Raw genomic sequence first — 22069 nt, 5'->3', positions numbered from 1 at the left:
CTGAATTATGATCCCAGTCCGCCCCTGTTTTTAACTATATCGCCCAGCCCTACTCATGATATAATATACAGTCTCTAATGTATGATTCAACTTTTCCCATGTTCTAATCTAGTGTAAAAAAGCAAACAAACTGAAAAAAGAAAAGAAAAAAACAAACAAAAATCGCAATAAATCGTAATATCGAATCGCAATAATCGTAGAATCGCAATACTTAAGAATCGCAATATATATCGAATCGGCACCCAAGTATCGTGATAGTATCGAATCGGGAGATAAGTGAATCGGCACAGCCCTACTGACAACATGAGGCCAATATTATGGCCGGTGTGATTATTGCACGGACTTGCCTCGAAGCCCTTATGTGTGCAGTGAACACTTTTTAACTTTTTATTTTTTTGCCTTTATCATTGTGTTGTGTTGTGAAACTATGTTGTCTTGTTTGTCCCTACATGGCCCTAATTTCACTGCTCATTACTGTGATGCTGTACTACAGTATGTGACAATAAGAACCTTGAACCTAGTCATATAGTCGGGCATTCAGTCATGTTTAGGTCTACAGTAAACTACACAGTGTTGGGGGTAACTCATTACAAAAGTAATATATTACATGTAATATATTACTTTTAGCAGTAACTCAGTAATATAACTGATTACTTATAGGATTTCAGTGATATTATACCAGTTACTTTGTCAAGTAACTCAAGTTACAAATTGAGTTACTTTTTTTTAAATCAAAGCACATATTTAAAAAAGATACAATAATTTCCTAATCAAACTGTGTTTTTATGCAAATAACCACTATAGATGACAATAACAACAAAGGAAAAGGATAATATTTTGAATGTTGGATTGTTTACACTGACTTCAAGGCGGTTTAAATTATTTTTCGGGATGGTTCCGGGGCGGCGATGTCATTCTGCTGCTGCTGTTGTTTTGGTAAAAGTAATGCAAAAGTAGTGTAATAAGTAACCAGTTACTCTACACAGACAGTAATATTGTAAAGGAACTTATTACTTTCAAATGAAAGTAACTAGTATATTACATTTTGAAAGTAACTTGCCCAACACTGAAACTACAGTATATGTAGTGAGCACCACCATGCCTAATCATCATTGACAAATTAAGCACTGCTGATAACCTTTAAGTAAAAACTCAGAACCACTGTCTGACACTCTCCACACACAGCATACGCCCATGCATGGGAGGGAGAGAGAGAGAGAGAGGGAGAGAGAGAGATATCTGTTTTTTAATATCCCATTGAGATCACTGGCCCCAAGTTTAAGTATATTCCACTTTTGTGATAATCATGTTGTAAATGAGGGCTAAACACACACACTGCCTCTTTAAATACAGTACTGCGCCTCTTCCTGGAATCAAGTAAAGCCTGATACCCCGGTACAGCCTGCAGCCAGCAGCCAGTTCCATTCAGTTCTCTCCAGTTATTTCCTTGTCCCCTCCCCTTTCACAGATCTGCCACTTTATAGATGGGTGTGAAGAGCATGTTGTGAAGTCACGTGACAGAGCTGACAAGCCCATTCACTGCAGATCAGCAAATGAACATGAAGACAAGGAACAGAGGTTTGGTTTGGATCACAGCCCAAGTTCTTTCTGATAAAGTGGAACTATCTGACATTCACTGTCATTGAAAAGAGAAATGGCGCAGCGAGGACTTCAGCTGGACGAGGCAAAATTCTGCTGTTCCATCTGTCTGGATCTACTGAAGGATCCGGTGACTATTCCCTGTGGGCACAGCTACTGCATGAGCTGTATTAAAAGCTGCTGGGATGAAGACGATCAGAAGAAAATCCACAGCTGTCCCCAGTGCAGACAGACCTTCACACCGAGGCCTGTCCTGGTGAAAAACACCATGTTCGCAGAGTTGGTGGAGGACCTGAAGAAGACAGGACTCGCAGCTGCTCCTCCTGATCGCTGCTATGCTGGACCTGGAGATGTGGGCTGTGATGTCTGCAGTGGGAGAAAGCTGAAAGCCCTCAAGTCCTGTCTGGTGTGTCTGGCCTCTTACTGTGAGCAGCACCTCCAGCCTCACTATGATGCAGCTCCATTAAAGAAACACAAGCTGGTCGACCCCTCAGGGAAACTTCAGGAGAACATCTGCTCTCATCATGACGAGGTGATGAAGGTTTTCTGCCGCACTGATCAGCAGTGTATCTGTCTTCTCTGCTCCATGGATGAACATAAAGGCCACGACACAGTCTCAGCTGCAGCAGAAAGGAACGAGAGGCAGAAAGAGCTTGGGGTGAGTCAGCACAAAATCCAGAAGAGATACCAGGACAGAGAGAAAGACGTGAAGGTGCTTCAACAAGAGGTGGAGGCTATCAATCTCTCTGCTGATAAAGCAGTGAGGGACAGTGAGAAGATCTTCACTGAGCTGGTCCGTCTCATTAAGATAAGAAGCTCTGAAGTGAAAGAGCACATCAGATCAACGCAGAAAAATAAAGCAAGTCAGGCCGAAGAACTTCAGGAGAAGATGAAGCTTGAGATCTCTGAGCTGAGGAGGAAAGACGCTGAGCTGGAGCAGCTCTCACACACAGAGGATCACATCCACTTTCTACACAGTTACCCCTCTCTGTCACGTCTCAGTCAATCTACAGACTCACCCAGGATCGATACCCGTCCTCTGTGCTACTTTGAGGATGTGACTGCAGCTGTGTCAGAGGCCAGAGATAAACTACAGGACATTCTTACAGAGGAATGGCCTAAGATCTCACTGACAGTGACTGAAGAGGATGTTTTACTGCCACAACCAGAGCCCAAGACCAGAGCTGACTTCTTACAATATTCACGTCAGATCACACTGGATCCAAACACAGCAGAGACACACCTGTTATTATCTGAGGGGAACAGAAAAGCAACATGGATGAGTGAAGCACAGTCATATCCTAGTCACCCAGACAGATTCATTGGCTGGCAGCAGGTCCTGAGTAGAGAGGGTCTGACTGGACGTAGTTACTGGGAGGTGGAGTGGCGTGGGAGGGGATTAAGAGCCACAGCCGTCTCATATAAAGATATTAGCAGAAGAGGATCGATGAAGCAATGTCTATTTGGATTCAATGACAAGAGTTGGTCATTACAACAGAATGCATTCATGCATAACAATATCAACACTCTAATCCCAGGCCCGCTGTCCTCCAGAGTAGGAGTGTACCTGGATCACAGAGCAGGTATTCTGTCCTTCTACAACATCTCTGAAACCATGACTCTCCTCCACAGAGTCCAGACCACATTCACTCAGCCTCTCTATGCTGGATTTTTCCTTTATGATGGAGACACAGCTGAGTTGTGTGAGCTCAAGTAGACATGAGTGATTAAAGCAGCGATGAGTGAGATTCTTTTTTTAAAGTTTTTAGTCTCCATCTTTGTTGCTTATATAGTGCTCATTACTGTGATGTTTCCGTGCTGCACTTAGCACCTGTCAATCACACATGTGGGCGGGACTGTGACATCTTTATCCTTTAATTTTCTGTTGCTGACGTTTGAGTTTCTGTAGGTGGTGCTGTTTTCTTTGTCTTTCCTTTTCTGTGTATTACTGTATATCAGTCAGTGATAGAGCAAATCATTTTTTGTGTATTACTGTATATCAGTCAGTGATAGAGCCAATCTTTTCTGTGTATTACTGTATATCAGTCAGTGATAGAGCCAATCCTTTTCTGTGTATTACTGTATATCAGTCAGTGATAGAGCGAATCGAAATTGGTGTTTATTTATATGAAAACATAACTGTCATGTGGTCTATAAATATGTTTGTTGCATATTTCTATTGTTGCTGTAATATTTTCTGCTGTTTCTGTTCCACTGCATGGGCCTTAATGGAGAAGCACTATGTCTTCCCTTTATTATAGCTGAATAGTTGTAAATATGTTGATTTTGTTCCCGGCTCCTTGTACCTTTCTTTGAGAAAAGTGCACTACAAATGTAATCATTATTATAATCAATAGGGAGAATATTCATTATTTTCTCCACAGTGATGATGGCATACTGGTTTAACACACTGATTGTGTGGATGAAGTTAATACGTAGATGGAAGATTGAACGAGAGACCTTTACCAGGCTTTAGTGATTGGTTGTGTGAACAAAGTTAATGTTTGCAATAATTAATTAAAAAAATCAAGAATGAATGAAATATTGCCTCTGTATTCATTTCAGGAAATCAACCAAAGCTACTAGAGAAAACTAATACGACATTATTTATAACTGAGCCGATTTTGCCCCTAAAACACAACAAAGTGTAATCTGTTTAGAGCAAATGAAGCCGCAGTAAGAAGAAACACTAGCTGTTCAAAGTCTCAAGCTTGAATGCCAATTCTGTGATTGATTGACCCGTCAGTGCACAGGGGAGGAGTTTAGAGAAGGGGAGGTTATATAAGAGGTGGGTGTGCTCTGTTCAAATCCTTTGTCTGAAACCTGCTATGTGACAAGTAGTTTGTACAAATCCTTTCTCTGAGACCAAGCAGCTCCACCAATCATGATGTATTGTTTTAGAGCTGTATGATAGAGACACTGCATGAAATAGGCCACGCCCATCACGGGGGAAAGCACTCCATTCACTCCCACACACCAGCGTCATTTTCCTTGAATTAAACTAGCTAAAAGCTGTTGTGTGGTCGGCTGCGTAGACAACAAATGTAAAAAATCGCCTATTAAAGTTTTTTTGTACTCCCGAGCAAAACAAGGAAGCCATTGAGAATTGGCAAGAAGAAAAATGTGGATCTTGCTGTCAATGAAGTAAGTTGGAGTCAGTGTTTCCCACAGGATTTTGAGTTGTTGTGGTGGGGGACCACAGACCCCGTAGGGGGGTGCGGGGGCATGCACCCCTACGAGATTTCTTTTTAACATTTTAAAGTAAAATGCATGAATTTGGTGTACTTTGAGAAAGCACTTAAGAGCAACATTAAAAGGCTAGATCTATGAAGAACATGTCATCCTTACTGTGCTGTGGGTTTACAATGACAAACTAAATTTCTCCCTATAGATATATTCTGAATACAGGTCACTCAGTACTAGGGCTGGCACGGATCACGGATAATCCGTGACCCGTACGGATCAGCCCCCACGGTTCGGAACGCGGTTCGGAACGTCAATGGTCCGCGGAACCCCCCCCCCCCCCCTTTCGTTTCATTTAACGTTTAACGTTAGTCTATGCGAACGCCCAGCGCAGCCAGACACAGACAGGCATAATCATGGCAAGCACAAGTGAGCTTCCTCATCCCTTGTCGCTGCTGTAAAGTATGTCTGAAGGCTGTGGCTAGTGGCTACTAAAGTAAAGACAGCGTCACACAAACTTAAATTTTCAACACCTCTGAAAAAGCACAGGAATGCGATCAGCGTGTTGCGGGCTGCACAAGATATTAACGAGAGCCACAACACACACACACACACACACACACACGCGCGCGCGCGCACACGTTTCACAAACACATTATCACCGGACGGTGAAATGTTGCCTTAGGACACATAACAACAAAACAACACGTGGGGCCACTGAGTAGCTTAACGTAGCATCAACGTTATATTTCCAGACTGACCTGCGGTCTGGTCTGTAGGTCTGTACCCGTGTCATGTGACTGGTGCAAGCAACAGCCACGAAGTTAGGCATAGCAGTGCCACCTAAAACAGGAAGTTGGGTCGTTCTGCCTTCAGAGTAAAAGCATACATTGTGTCACTTATGAGAAAAAAATATTTTTTGAGCTGTGCAGGGCAACAAATGTTTAGAGAATTATAAAAGTATTAAAAAAATCTAATCGAAAATCTAATTTTGAGAGAAAAAATCTGATATATATATTTTTTTGCTGATCCGAAAAATCCGTGATCCGTGGCTCAAAATCCGTCACGCGATCCGATCCGTGGGTTTTCTGATCCGTGCCAGCCCTACTCAGTACAATACTGCTTGTTTAAATACAATGGCCCATCTATACCAAAATCACTTCCAGGGGAGAACTCAAAATACAAAGTAACATTTGTTTGGTTCTCCTACAGGTACATTCTTCTGTTATCTCACAGCACTAAACCATCTAAATCCTGGACTTTATCAGAAATTGAATTTTGATGAAGCAGGAATGATTAGATGAATAACTTCTCTCTTTGACTACACATTGTGTGTGTCATTTATTAGCACAAAATAAGATATCAGATCTTTCAAATCACAAGACTGAAAACTAGGCCGGAACATGACCTCTGTGTCCCCCTGATACCCTAAGTCTCCATGAGCCTGTGGCTCAGTCAGCCCAAACCTGTGTTCACTAGTACTGTACGTCACTACAGGAACAACTTTTCAATAGGTCTCAATGACCTGACATGAACACAAGCTGAACATTAACAATTTTCTTTGATGCTCATCAACATTGAATTAAAGAAGTAGTAACTCACTGCTCCAGGCTCTTTTAGTCAGAGCTGCAGAAACAAGTTTTTATGCCTGTGTAGTAAGATTTGTAAGTGCACTCACACGGTGTATATGACTCCAACATATTTACATTACATCATGTACTTTTTCATTCAAATAAATATAAATAAATATAAACCCCTTAGAAAATGGGGTACAAGAAAGTGTGCAATTCTCCTTTAAACTAAATGAAATGAAATAAAAACAAAACATAAACCCAACACTATATAAACAGACTGGGCAAAAAGTGTAGCAGTTGAAAGCAGTTACTTTCTTTCTTTTTCAAGTCTGATGCAGAGAAATAAATAATTCAAAAACAATAGAAAATGAGTCAAAATAAAGTGTGTAATTCTCCTTTAAAATAAATAAATAAAATTAAATAAAAACAACCAACCGTTTAATGTTATTTTGAGCTATGGTTAAGTCGGAGTTTCAGGCTTGTTTTGATGCCCTTTGATGTGTAACGTTAGTGAACAGTGGCTGGCTGATATTAGCGGTCAGTAACCTGGTTACACACGGGAGTTACACTACGGGGAGAAGGGGAGACACTAGCCCGGCGGCCTCTCTCCAGGCAAGACCGCGGCTTCACTAAAGCCCCGCCTCCGGCCGAGCGGAGCCGACGTTACACGCAAGTACAAGGGCTTCCCCGAGCAGCGGACTTTTTCTCTCTCAAAACAATTGAAACCCGTCATGTTAAGACTGAGCAAGGAGATCGATTTAATTTCACCAGAGCCGAAGGCAGCAACACAAACGACTGATGGAAATAACAGAACAGAGAATTAGCAACCAGAAAAACCCACCAAAATCTAATCAGTTCATCCTTGAGTCCAAGTCGATGTTTGAGGCAGATTTGATGAAATTCTGCCAAGGCATTCCTGAGATATCGCGTTAACAAGCTTGAAATGGCGTTCGAGAGGTCACAGTGACCTTGACCTTTGACCTTTAACCACCAAAATCTAATCAGTTCATCCTCGACTCCAAGTCGATGTTTGAGGCAAATTTGATGAAATTCCGCCAAGGCATTCCTGGGATATCGCGTTAACAAGCTTGAAAATGGCGTTCGAGAGGTCACAGCGACCTTGACCTTTGACCACCAAAATCTAATCAGATCATCCTTGAGTCTAAGTGGATGTTTGAAGCAAATTTGATGAAATTCCGTCAAGGCGTTCCTCAGATATCGCGTTAACGAACATCGTACGGACGGATGTACGGACAACCCGGATCCATAATGCCTCCGGCCTGGCTATCGCCGCCGGCGGAGGCATAAAAACAACATCTAAAAAATATTTCCTTTACGAAATGTGTATGGGAAAATAAATGGCAGATGAAAATCTCTGGTACAGTGCTGAAGCAGGAAGTAGGCGATCACTTTGCCTCTCTATAGTGATTAGGGCTGCAACTAACGATTATTTTGATAATCGATTAATCAGTAGGGTTAGTTGTCGATTAATCGATTAATCGGATATATTGAAATCGCTCAGAAATGCTCGATTTAACCCTTTGATGCATACAATTCCAACATTACGATGATTCTAGTAGTCCCTGCAACATAAGTCTGCATCAAAACATTCTTGTTTATACTGTATTCATTAGTGGTTTGTTTATATTGGAACACTTCAAACTTGCATACAAAAAGGGGGAAACCACAACCAAGTTAAATTGTAGAAAACTGTTTTTATTTACTCAAGAACATGAACCGAACCAGTGCTATTTTTCTTTTTTCTGTCATTGACTGTCCATCAGTGTGGTACATCTTTTTTCTTTGTCCCCTCTTCTACTGTATTCAGTGGTAAACTTTATTTTAAACTTGCAAAGAAAATGAAGAGGTTTTTTTGGTGGTAGATGTTTTTTCTTTGTCCCCTCTTGTTTATAGTATACTGTATTCACACTGGTTTCTTTTAAACTTGCAAAGAAAAATGGGAATCACAAAATCACAGTTAAATTTAAAACACAAAAGTTAAATTGAAGATAACAGATTCATCCCTTCCCCTCCCCTCTCCTTCACTGCCTCCTTCCTTCAGCCCTTCACCTCCTCTTTCACTGCCTACTTCCTTTAGCCCTTCACCACTTTACTTCCTCTCTCCTTCACTGCCTACTTCCTTTAGCCCTTCACCACTTCACCTCCCCTCTCCTCCCTCCAGATATCTTCATATCTTCTTAAATAAAGTGCTTTAACGGACCTGCTCCTGGAATGTGTCTTCATATTTTCGCTCCATCAGTTTTGTGAAGAATGTTCTTGAAGGAAGAGTGTAGCCATGGTGGAGGGTGTTAATCATGGCAATGAAGCCTGCATCTCCAACCGTTGACATGGGCCTCATGTCGGTGACCAGCATGTTCAGGACACTGTCTGTCATGATGGCTGCTTGCCTTGGTATACAAGCCGCATTCCCCACAACGAAACGCCTCATGGTGAGTTGTTTTTTTCTGAAATGAGAAAGACAGTATGAGCGAGTATGCCTAACAGCACTATTAACATAAAACTCAATAAAACTCACTCATTGATGATTTAGTTGATAATTGCTTATGTAAAGAAGGCCTTTATATAACAGAAGCCTCAAATGAAATTTGTCCTAGCTCACTCCTTACATTAAGATGCGCGCACACACACACACACACCAATGAACAAGGGACAACAACATCTCTTTTAGCCTTAGTTTACAGACCAAGTCTGCTCTACCACTAACGTTAGCTAGCTAACGCGTAACGTTAACTAGCCGGTCGGCTATAACGTTAATGTTGTCGACCTGGATGCGGGCGCAATGCGCATCGACTGTTAACGTTAGATAAACAAAACAAACTATCTGCTGTCTGCTCTACCACTAACGTTAGCAACGTAACGTAACGTTAACTAGCCGGTCGGCTATAACGTTAATGTTGTCGACCTGGATGCGGGCGCAATGCGCATCGACTGTTAACGTTAGATAAACAAAACAAACTATCTGCTGTGAGACGAACATTTCCACTTCAAACAACAATACACATGGGTCTAATAATGTAACATGAATGGTTTACATGCATATCGAGTTTGTAGTAGAATAACGTTAACTTACCCCGCTGCTGAGCTCCCTTGGCACCATCCAATGATCCAACATGTTTGCGTTTAAGGTGTTCACGCAGGGCCGTTGTGCTGCCATGCCATGCAAGATCGGCTTTGCACATTTTGCACGTAACAGACTTTTTATTTCCAGTTAATATGAAGTGCTCCCAAATTTGCTAAGTTTTGGGTCGAGCTGCTGCTTTCTCCTCGGCCATGTTTCCAACTTGTTTGTCGTTTACTGCGCGTGCGCAAGGCGAGTGAGGTAGTCGGCTCCGCGACAGCGGGGCCAGGGAGTGACGTAGCCAGCACTGCGCCGCAGCAGCTGCGATCAGCTGTTGTTTTTTATCAACAAAACAGATGGCTCTGCGGTCCAACTAATCGCGAGGCAACGAATCGATAATCAAATTCGTTGCCAACGAATTTGATCATCGATTTTAATCGATTTAATCGATTAGTTGTTGCAGCCCTAATAGTGATCAATATCACCTGTGACCCGTCCCAAGGTGATCAGTATAAGAGGAGTGCACTGTAGTGTGTGTAGTGTCACTGTGAGGTCATGAACTGGACTCAAACCTCAGTCTACTCAGCCAAGTGAATGTTTAGCATGATTACAGCTGCTTCATCTATCTGGTTACTTCCTTGTTACTGCTGTCACATGATAGCCTGTGTTAATAATGCTCGATAATGCCGTACAGCGTATCGACGCAGGTTACAACTCTTACTTCTATAGCTAGCCTATCCGCTGGTTTATTTTCTTAAGGACATCTGCTACGGTATAGAATGACTAGCTCAACTAGTAACCCACGGGGTAGAGAGATTCATCCAACTGTTAACCACCTCCATCCTCAAGTCCGACCTGCTGTAGTCACCCGTTGGGGGCAGTGGCCCACACCCCCTAGAGGTGATCACTCAAGTTAACGGTGGCTCTCTCTAGCACTGACTGTTGTTGTGTGTGTTGGAATTAATTCTAACTATGTGTTAATCTGCACTGGTTAAGGTCGTGTTAAAGTTTTTCCCTTGAGATGACAATTCTCGCTTAACCTGACGATGTTTTAATACACCTTCCCTGTCAAGTAGTCGTTTTAAGCTTGTCATTTCAAAGGCCTCCAGAGTAACCTTAAAAGACGTAACACGTCAGGCTAAACCAAATGTTCCTAGTATTTTTACATCACGAGAAGAGGCTACTACCTAAAAGATGGACATTCGCTCAAATAAAAGAGATGAGATCAGATATTGGCGCAAATAAATTGTTTTTTTTAATTAGAGCATATAGCGTAGCACAGCACAAATACAATCTCAATACAATTATTAAACATTCCCATGGCATACATTTAAACACAACATAATAACACAAATCATCTTTCTTAACCTTAAATTGAATAAACCCTTTTTATTCAAGCACAAATACTCCTGGTGTGGTGCTCCCCTTTAATATTAATTAACCTGGTTGGACTCATAGCTACTGTAATTAGCTACTGTAACTTGTATCAGTATAAATTGAATGACTACATGTGGCCTTCTGCAGCGCCTTCTAAAAATAGCTCAGTCAGGCCACTGCTAACCTGTTGCTTCATGCAGTGAAAAGAGGACGTGTTTTCTCTCCCCTATCCAATTCTAACCCTTCTTGTTTAAAGTAACGCTTCTACAAGATCTTATTGTCCCAGACTTTAAATGATCCAGCTGAGATAAAAGTAAATAACCACCTGTATTTTCCTTAAATATAGCCTGCTTCCTATAGGCTCTGTTCCGTTATGATCCCCTCTCGGTGTGAAATGAGTGTCAAACACCAGCCTGTTGAGCGGTCCTCAAACCATCGGTTTCTTACTCCTCTAAAAATAGATCTACTCCAACTTCCCTAAACGGGTTCAAAACACAGATATATGCTACTGTACACTTCAGCGTGATAAAACACTTTACATTTGTTCCCAGACTAAAATGCTGCCTTATCCAATTCCCAGCTAGGTGAGTTCCAGTCCAAGTGTTCCCAGAATAAAATGCTGCCTTGTAGAACTTCCATATGGAATGTTAATAAAAATGCTATATAACCCATCATGCATGTATTTACTTCAAATGAGAAACCCAATCAGCTCTGAGTGCCAACTGTCCAGTTCAGGTGTATCTTTAATGAAGTAATTTATTTCCGCCATATGGGGAATAATCATTTGTATTTCCTGAGGGTTCGAACTCGCCTCCCATGTGAAGTGTTCTATATTATGTAAAACACTACATAACTTATCCTCAGTCTCCCAGGTCCTGGACTCTCATTGCTTCTTCATACTAGACTAACATTTCAATTCAGACTGAAACAGCATATATTTCACATTTGAATTACATAACACTTTCCTCAGTTCCTGCGCGTGTGGACATGCTGTGGTTGACATGCTCAGTTCCTTAAAAGAGAGGAAATGTTCTCTCTCTCTTTAAGCAAATATAACACTTCTAATAATACTTCATAACAAATCAACAGGTATTGTTACCCAGGACTGAAACAATCCTGCTAGATGAATTCCATTACAACCGTTCCCAGAATAAAATGCTGTCATAGAACCTCTAATCATTCACAGTACATGTATTCACTTCAAATGAGAAACCATTCTAACCCTCTTTCCTAGTAAGTGAATGTCATTGCATTTTGACATTTTGATCACGGTGTGCAGGCCTGAAAATGAATTATTTCTAAACTTTCAACAAATAGAGTCTATTCCTCTATAAGTGTACATTATATAAATGCATTTGTTTTAAGTGAGGAAATTCATTTAAAGGGTTTTAGCATAACAGACATTGCATGTCACTTTAAAAGTGCCGGTGTGCCGGTATGGCACGGATTTATTTCACAACTTTTAACAAATTGGGACATACTCTTCCACAATTACAGATCATTATCCACATTTCCTCTGAATAGAATAATTTACCCTAGGTCTTTACTTATAGAAAAAACCCACTCCTATAAATGCCGACTATGATTCTAATTATATATCCAATAATAAACTACCTCATCTTAGGCAATTTACTATACAATATTTATTACAAATTGTAGTTTCCTATTTTAAATTGGCTTTTTCCCCTTATATCATATATTTCCTGTTTTACAACAAAACGGCTTCACCAACCATAGTGCGCACTCATCACCGCTAAATCACATCGAACTTCCTTCCAGCCGCTAACCAACAGGCAGATAATATCATTTAACAGTTAAAAACCCACTTCCTGTGTCTCGGTCAGGGTTCGCTCTCGCTCCGTGGCTGGCTGAGGCTGGTTGGTTGGTCCGTGGGTTGGTTCGTAGTTCAATCGGCCATAGCATCTGCTCGCATGGGTACGAGAAGACCCCAACTGATAATTTGCCTCTTCTTTTATAATAGATTTCTGCTAAATCACTTCCCTTAACCATTATCTTACCTCCCCCATACTTCCTATTTCCCCCCGACTTGCTTCCGAACAGGACACAGAACTTACTTACCGTAAATTCCGGACTATAAGCCGCAGCTTTTTTCCCGTTTTTTGGCCTTTTTTGCCCCCTGCGGCTTATATAACGGTGCGGCTTATCTATGGATTTTTCCAGCAAACGGCCACTCGGGAACCTCCAAAATCTATGGATGTTGGTATGAGGCAGAACGAGAGCAAGACAGACATTATGAGAGCGAGACCCTGATTGGATGATGTTGCAAAAAATGTGCCTCGCGACCTGATTGGAGCACTGTGCCACTACTCTCTCTCAGCCACTACGGTAAAACACCCTCCCTCCCTCCTCCCTCGCTCCGGGGGGAAAAAGGCAGCGATTGAGCCTGTAAGACAGTCTGAATGAAATTGAATGTAACATTCCCAATTCTATGTATTACATTCTAAAAAACTAACAGCAACATTTTGGAAGGCTAAGCCACACAACTAGCTCGTTGTAATCTAACATCATGCTTCAAAAGATGGAGAACTGGCTGTGTTACGACGATGGCGGCGATTGAGCCTGAAAGCCATGTCTGAGACAGTAGCGAGACAGGAACAACAACAGCAGCAGCAGCAAAGGATCATGCACAAACCCGAGACGAAAGGGACTGTCCGTCAGGGCGCGGACGACTGTGTGTCAGCAACTCCCTCCCGACTACCAGGAGAAAATTACAAACTTCGGCGAATTCACACAAAGAAAGATCAAGGAATATTCCATCGGACCGGAGCAGATCATAAATATGGATGAAGTGCCTTTGACGTTCGACCTGCCTCTCACTAGGACTGTTAACAAGAAAGGTGAATCGTCCATCACGTTGAGAACCACAGGTCACGAGAGAACGAATTTCACTTGTGTTCTTGGCTGCACAGCAGCTCCCGCCGATGGTGATTTTTAAGCATCTCACAATGTGTGATTTTGTCTGGGGATTAGTGACCTGACTTTTGTTTTGTTGAAATGTTAATAAATGGGAGCTTCCCCAAACAGCCATCTCTTTCCCGACAATCCCCTCTGTGCACGAAGCCTTACATATGGTAATTAAACATCAAAACACCCGCGGCTTATAGACCGGTGCGGCTTATAGAAGAAAAAAATAGTCACCTTTGAAGGTGCGGCTTATAGACCGGTGCGCCTTATAGTCCGGAATTTACGGTAATATCCACCTTGCAGCATTTGTAACTCCCCAGGGGGACATTTCTACACATCTGTTGACAAACACCGTGGCATGCATGGATCCGTGCCGGATGAATGCCGGATACATGCAGGATACGTGCCGGATACGTGCTGGACGCGTGCTGGACGCGTGCACATTGCCACACACAGCATGGCTTATCTCAAGCATGCACCTGTTCCACTTCCTCTTTTACCCCTCTTATATAAAACACATAGAGAGCCGCAGTAACGAGTCCGGAAATCATCGATGCTAACAGCCCTGGTTCAACACAGTTTTCGCCTATGGGAGTTTTGAATGGGTTTTTGGCGCGATGCTTCTAATAAGCTCTCTGGGCAACGCTGGCTTAATCAAACCAGATGGTAGTAACATCATCTTCACACATGAAGACCACTTTTATGAGTTTTGAAGCTTTTATGTGCCGTTAAAAGGGTGGCTAGCTAGCAAACGGCTAAATGAGACTACACTTTTGAGTCGATGGGGATATATACGTCAATAACGTCACCACTTCAAAGGGCGAACACGGAAATTCTCTTTCCCTCACCTGGTTCAGCCCGGGGTAGTCAGTGCACACATCAATAACAGTCCAGGTTGAGTGCTGACGTGACGTGGAAGCCTATGCGACAGTGTGTAGTTCTGAATTAGCTTAGCTCGAGCATTTTACTTCTAGGGCTCGCATTTACGCTTCAAAACTCATGAAAGTGGTCCTCATGTGTGAAGATTATCCGACTGAACTCTGGTTCGCGTTTGATTAATCTTGCGTTGCCCAGAGACCTTATTTGAAGCATCGCGGCAAAAACCCATTCAAAAATCCCATCGACAGAAACAGTGTTGAACCAGGAAGTTCGGGACTTCCGCATTCAGCCTACAAAAATACGTCATCCCTGCGGCTCTCTATTGATGACTTTGCATTACCTTGTGTCTGAATGTGCCTTCTAAATGCTCAGTCATGTTATCACAAAACACAACAGATATAATTGATTACTGATTATTGATCATTGACCCCTCACATAGCCTACCATCTTACCCACTTATTACCACTTGTACTCTATTAAACACATAAACAAAACCTGATCATAAACCTTATAATTACTGAATTACAACATAATGCAATAACCTCTAACTTCTCCTTTTCTTCATGCCATTCGGCTACTGCTCTTGAGCAACACCAAGCTATGGTGTCCCAGATAACATCACTCCTCCGCTGAATGTGCACGTTGGCTTGTAGGATATATGACCCAAAGTCACTGTGGGGTTCGAGGTAGGGATGCACGATATATCGGCAATCATATCGGTATCGGCCAGTATCGGCCGATTTTTTAACATATCGGTCATATCGGTATCGGTCAGATGTTGCAATGTTAATATCGGTTATCATTATCAGCCAAATTCTTCACATTGATATGAAATAATGCAGTAAATCTATGATTTATGGGCTTTTCCAAAGGCTTTGCAAATAAAGAAATGCATAACTTTTTCAAATTCAGTGTTAACATGTGTTTTTCAGTATGTACAAAATGTGATGATCATAAAAATGTGGTTTTATACAGATCATATCGACATCGGTAAATATCGGTTATCGGCCATAACAGCAATGTTAATATCGGTTATCGGCATCGGCCAAAATTTTCATATCGGTGCATCCCTAGTTCGAGGGGATGTGGGCGCACCGTACCCATTTTCACACCTGGCTCCAGACCTGCGAAGCCACGCCCACTCCACAGGTGTGGAGAGGAAATGAGTTGACGATGCAGTCTGAATATCAGGCTCGTCACATGAGGCTTCCCTCTCACCTCCATATTCACATCTCCTGAATACCTTTCAGCATGAATGAATGGAATGACGCACATACATACGCACACGCACGCACCCATCACACTTGTTTCCCACGTAGCATATTACAAGGAGACACACAGTAAGAACAAAAGTAGAGTAAGCTTCAATTCTTAGGTTGATTACAAGCGATCAATAGTGAGGATTGTGAACTTCAGAGCCAAAGTCCCCAGACATTATTATGTGTCCTGACATTATTACTGTGACCAGAATGATGCTACTGGAGTGGAATGATCATGCATCTGGGCCACAGAGCACCTTCGTTCTCTCAGGTCTCTGCATATTCCGGGCCTGGAGAACACGGGAGCTGATCTGATGCTGAGAAGCGACCCCCTGCAGGACGAATGGAGACTACATCCCGACGTGGTGGACCATGGAGACATTGTCCATCCTCCAGTGCTGAGAAGACAACTGACGTACTCTACTGTCAAAAGTGTTTGTGTGTCAGCGATCTCTTCTTGTCATGAAGGCTTTGGGAATATGTCGCTTGTCGGCCACCCTCTCCTGAAGTGCTTCCTGCAGAGTTGGTGGGTAGGGATCCTTCTGCTGTGATCCGCGCACACTCAACATGGGGTGTTGCTGCACCAACGGCACTGTTTAGGGGAACAGGTGAGATGTTTAGGGGAACACTGTTTAGGGGAACAGGTGTGGAGGAGATCTGCACTGTTTAGGGGAACAGGTGTGGAGGAGATCTGCACAGCGGCGTCCTGGATGACCTGTTGGATATGTCTGGGTCTTTCTTGGGCTCGGCCCCCATTCGGGACCATATCTGGCTGACTCATGACATTTGTACAGTGGCACGCTGGCATTCATGAGTTTTTCTGTTGGATGTGGTGGGTCTTTCTCCAGTTCAGTACTCACTAGTGGTACATAAGAATGGTGAGGAAGTGACCTCTCAAGTGTGAGTCTCTCAGGTGTGAGTCTCTCAGGTCTGAGTCTCTCAGGTGTGAGTCTCTCAGGTGTGGCTGTGGCTCGACAGAGAGCGGTCTCCGGGGTGACTGGAGGTCCTACTGTTTTGAAACAGGGGGTAACGTTGGGCTCTTGCACCCTCTGTCGATGACAGGGATGTGGGCGGGTCCTTTCCTGGCTGACCTTATAGATACAGTCAATGTCTCGTCATAGACGCTGGGGTAGCTGGCTGGGGGCGTGGTCAGGGTGGGGTAAATCCCCCCCGTTCTTCCCATTCAGCATAGTTAGCATTTAGCTGCCAGCTCAGGCAGACAGGATTGGGGATTCAACCACCGCAATAAACACACATCTGAACAGACATCTATGTACCTGCTCTAGAATCCCCACCGTCCTTTGGTGAGTCAGCCCATTGAAATATATGGGGGGGTTTACCCCACTCGCGCGCCAGCCGTAGTAACATTTTGTGGGCGTTTCCTCACAGCACTATGGAGTCAATCCAGTTGTGACATGGCATTGTTGTTTGTGCTGGTGTCACGGCAGGGAGTATAAGTAAACCAGCTCCGCCCCTGTAGCATAGGAGCAGCTAACAGGTGGGGACTGTGTAAAATAGACTGATAGTTACATATTGTAACTCTAGTTCCCCTTAGCAGCCATCATTCCCCTCCAAAGTTGCTGAAAGTAAGTTTAGTGGATAGCGAGTGGGAGGAAGCCGGTGGTTTTATGCTTGCAGAGGTTCAACGTGATTGACTGAGGTCCATGTAAATTCAGTGTGCTATTCCCTTCATGCGATTGGTTGAGCATAGGAGCCCGCCAAGAGGCTCCGCTTGTGATCATCGAACTAGAGTTACAAGGCGTAACTATCGCTACTACTTGAAGGGATGGTTTGTAAAAATCATAATTTTGTAGCTTATGCTATAATCAAATATTCTTATAGGTCCCCAGTAGTCTGAGCTCTAAGGCCACATAGTCAGGCATTTAGTAATGCTTAGGTCTACAGTAAGCTACAGCAGTGGTTCTCAAATCGGGGTCCTTGAGGGAATTCCAGGGGGTCCCCAGCCAAAAGGGGGGTAAATTTATTTTCGCATAAGTAACACATTGACTATTTTGATCATGGGTTTTATAAACTTTCTGTAATAAAACATCTAAAAGCATCAATCTTATTATCATATGGGGGACCGTGGGACAAAATCCTATCAAATGGGGGTGGGTGGTCTAATCTTTGTCAGTTTAGCCGTCCTTCATGTGAAGACATTTGAGAACCACTGAGCTACAGTATATGTAGTGAGCACCACCATGGCACCACGATGCACCACCATGCCTCATCATCATTGACAAATTAAGCACTGCTGACCTTTAAAGCAGGACTAAACCCCCCCAGATTTCTTGCAAAACGGTATTCTACTTGATTTGAAAACTCTGCAGGCAAGATGGCCGCCTATACTGCCTTCTTTAGCTGGCATAATTCCTCCCCCATAAACTAACATATCTTGGCCAATAAGTATCTAACATACAAAATAAAACAATCCGTAATATCTTCATTTGATGTAGAATGCAGAGGACATGTAACTGTTTAGATAAACTTGCATTCCAGGAATATTGCTCTAAAGATAACGTTAGTGGCTCGAGACTGTTTCGTCCTGAAACCCACTCGCTTTGCGCCAGACACAATCGATTTGGGGGTGGAACACGCCAGGATTGGCCGAGGCCAACGCCAGTGCCGACGGTTGCTGACGGTCAAATCAAATCATCGACTGAGACGCTATCACCCGCCTCCCAGTATTCTCAGTGTATCCGAGATAGATGTCATAGAAAACGTTATGAATATAGCCACGTTATAAACAACAAACTAACGCTGGTGATCCGTATAGAAACAGTGTTACTCGAAATGGTTAAAAGTTCTATCAATTTGGTCATTCAGTGGCGTTTTACTGCCCTGTAACGTAACTAACTAGCGGCTAATATTAGCCACAGTAGCCGATTTCCCATGGATGCTTTGCTCTTAAAGGGCTCACGCCGTATTAACTACAGTAATCACATGGGGGAAAAAAAACAATTTTTCACATGAGTGGGGCGCGTGTTAACCCCACCGTGACGTCACGATGTACCAAATATCCCATTCATTTAAGGGCACAAAAAAAGCAGTGTTCAACCCATAGAGGGAACTTATGCTGCTGAAAATGATACAAATGGTACAATGGTAACAGTTTGGTCTCAAATGTGGAAATTTTGACCAGAATTCTTCACACACCACCCCCAAAGTCATATATATTGGTTAAAACCTGAAAAAAAGTGTTTTGGGGTTTAGTCCTGCTTTAAGTACAAACTCAGAACCACTGTCTGACACTCTCCACACACAGCATACGCCCATGCATGGGAGGGAGGGAGGGAGAGAGAGAGAGAGAGATAGGTATGTTTTTTAATATCCCATTGAGATCACTGACCTCAAGTTTAACTATAATCCATTTTTATTTGTGATAATCATGTTGTAAACACACAGTGCTCTTTAAATATGGCTCCTCTTCCTGGAATCAAGCAAAGCCTGATAACCCAGGTACAGCCTGGATTGGTTGTACCTGGTCTCAGGTATACAGCCAGTTCAAGGCTGTTCTGTCCAAATATTTCCTTGTCCCCTCCCCTTTTACAGATCTGCCACTTTATAGTGGCCAAATTATGCGCATTATATGCGCATTGTATATGTATTTCCTTGCAAATAGTAAGTATCATTTTTTGTCATGTATCTTGATTGTTTAGACATTAGGATTTTCTTTTAATTGCTGTATTTGATATGTACTGTGTGCGCACAGGACTCTGTGTGTGCGCCCAGGGACTACAGATGCAAATTAGCTTTTAGCTATCTCTGGTGCAATATATTTATTGTGTACTGTCCCTGCTCAAATAAACAATAAAGATAAAGATAAAAGATAAAGAGATAGATGGGTGTAAAGATCATGTTGTGACGTGACAGAGCTGACAAGCTGACAAGAGAGTGAAACTATCTGACATTCACTGTCATTGAAAAGAGAAATGGCGCAGCGAGGACTTCAGCTGGACGAGGCAAACTTCTGCTGTTCGATCTGTCTGGATCTGCTGAAGGATCCGGTGACTATTCCCTGTGGGCACAGCTACTGCATGAGCTGTATTAAAAGCTGCTGGGATGAAGACGATCAGAAGAAAATCCACAGCTGCCCGCAGTGCAGACAGACCTTCACACCGAGGCCTGTCCTGGTGAAAAACACCATGTTCGCAGAGTTGGTGGAGGACCTGAAGAAGACAGGACTCGCAGCTGCTCCTCCTGATCGCTGCTATGCTGGACCTGGAGACATCTGCTCTCGTCATGACGAGGTGATGAAGGTTTTCTGCCGCACTGATCAGCAGTGTATCTGTTATCTCTGCTCCATGGATGAACATAAAGGCCACGACACAGTCTCAGCTGCAGCAGAAAGGACCGAGAGGCAGAAAGAGCTCGGGGTGAGTCGGCACAAAATCCAGAAGAGATACCAGGACAGAGAGAAAGACGTGAAGGTGCTTCAACAGGAGGTAGAGGATATCAATCTCTCTGCTGATAAAGCAGTGAAGGACAGTGAGAAGATCTTCACTGAGCTGGTCCGTCTCATTAAGATAAGAAGCTCTGAGGTGAAGCAGCAGATCAGATCAACGCAGAAAAATAAAGCAAGTCAGGCCGAAGAACTTCAGGAGAAGATGAAGCTTGAGATCACTGAGCTGAGGAGGAAAGACGCTGAGCTGGAGCAGCTCTCACACACAGAGGATCACATCCACTTCCTCCACAGTTACCCCTCACTGTCACATCTCAGTCAATCTACAGACTTGCCAAGCATCGATACCCGTCCTCTGCGCTACTTTGAAGATGTGACTGCAGCTGTGTCAGAGGTCAGAGATAAACTACAGGCCATTCTGACAGAGGAATGGCGTAAGATCTCACTGACAGTGACTGAAGAGGATGTTTTAATGCCACAACCAGAGCCCAAGACCAGAGCTGACTTCTTACAATATTCACGTCAGATCACACTGGATCCAAACACAGCACAGAGAGAGCTGTTATTATCTGATGGGAACAGAAAAGCAACACGCATGAGTGAAGCACAGTCATATCCTCGTCACCCAGACAGATTCAATCCGTGGTGTCAGGTCCTGAGTAGAGAGGTTCTGACTGGACGTAGTTACTGGGAGGTGGAGTGGAGTGGGAAGGGATTAATAGCCATCTCATATAAAGATATTAGCAGAGACGGATCGGTGGAGCAATGTGTATTTGGACACAATGACAAGAGTTGGTCATTACAAGGGAATGTATTCAGACATAACAATATCAACACTCCAAACCCAGGCCCGCTGTCCTCCAGAATAGGAGTGTACCTGGATCACAGAGCAGGTATTCTGTCCTTCTACAACATCTCTGAAACCATGACTCTCATCCACAGAGTCCAGACCACATTCACTCAGCCTCTCTATGCTGGATTTTACCTTTGTGTTGGAGCTGCAGCTGAGTTGTGTGAGCTCAAGTAGACATGAGTGATTAAAGGTCCCATTCCGTGCAAAAGCTGTTTTTACTTGTAAATGCATATATACTGCTGTCAGCCCTCCCTGTAATGAGTGGTCACACGCTCAGAACTGCCACAGTTGGATTTGTCCCTATCCAGCGTCCCCCTGCAGTCTCCTCCAAGCCGGGTTTGTGATTCAGAGGGGAATTGGGACGTCACTAGCTTCCTCCTGCATACTGCGCGGGTCTATCTCACACAAGCTACCTGCACCATTTAGTCTATAGCCACAAAATTAACACTTCTAGCTGGAGCGACGCCAACTGTACGTGATCCAGCAACTGCAGAGGTGCATTCGGTAAGTCTAGGCATTTTGAGATGTCCTCTTTAGCGTAGTACCGTTAAGTTAACGATAACTCGCAACCTAGCGTGCTGGTCCACAGACGCTAATCTGATTGGCCGCTGGGAGCCTGGGGCGGGCTGTCCCTCACCGGCCAATGGGAACTGTTAGTTCTGAATATATTATAGAAACAGGCCATTCTTGGGAAGCGACAAGATGAGGAAGTGAGAACTCCGTCACAACAAACGGGGTTGCTATATTTGACAGATTAATCCAGAATCATGTTTTATGGACCAGAGACACACGTTTTTAAGAGGTTACAGCTGCACGAATTGGGACCTTTAAAGCAGCGATGAGTGAGATTCTTCTTTTTACGTTTTTTGTCTCCATCTTTGTTGCTTATATAGTATAGTGCTCATTGCTGTGGTGTTTCCGTGCTGCACTTAGCACCTG

The 22069-nt window shown here is 43.3% G+C and overlaps 2 protein-coding genes across 2 annotated transcripts; both read left to right on the top strand.

Annotated features, from left to right (window-relative positions):
• Positions 1-1654: 1654 nt before the first annotated feature.
• On the top strand, positions 1655-4064 carry LOC310784029 (tripartite motif-containing protein 16-like; the record flags this gene model as incomplete). The annotated part of the gene is made up of 1 exon (XM_083644984.1): positions 1655-4064. The coding sequence occupies one exon, from the start codon at positions 1655-1657 to the stop codon at positions 3314-3316; it is 1662 nt and encodes a 553-aa protein (XP_083501110.1). The 3' UTR covers positions 3317-4064.
• A 15743-nt stretch (positions 4065-19807) lies between these two features.
• Positions 19808-21304, top strand: LOC310783815 (tripartite motif-containing protein 16-like; the record flags this gene model as incomplete). Its single annotated transcript, XM_083644715.1, has 3 exons — positions 19808-20062; positions 20126-20320; positions 20765-21304. The coding sequence occupies 3 exons, from the start codon at positions 19808-19810 to the stop codon at positions 21302-21304; spliced, it is 990 nt and encodes a 329-aa protein (XP_083500841.1).
• Positions 21305-22069: the final 765 nt, after the last annotated feature.

This window comes from Poromitra crassiceps (genome assembly GCF_964638095.1).
Source record: "Poromitra crassiceps genome assembly, chromosome: 10".
In the NCBI taxonomy this organism is placed as follows: domain Eukaryota; kingdom Metazoa; phylum Chordata; class Actinopteri; order Beryciformes; family Melamphaidae; genus Poromitra; species Poromitra crassiceps.
This window is presented reverse-complemented; position numbering and strand designations above follow the sequence as displayed.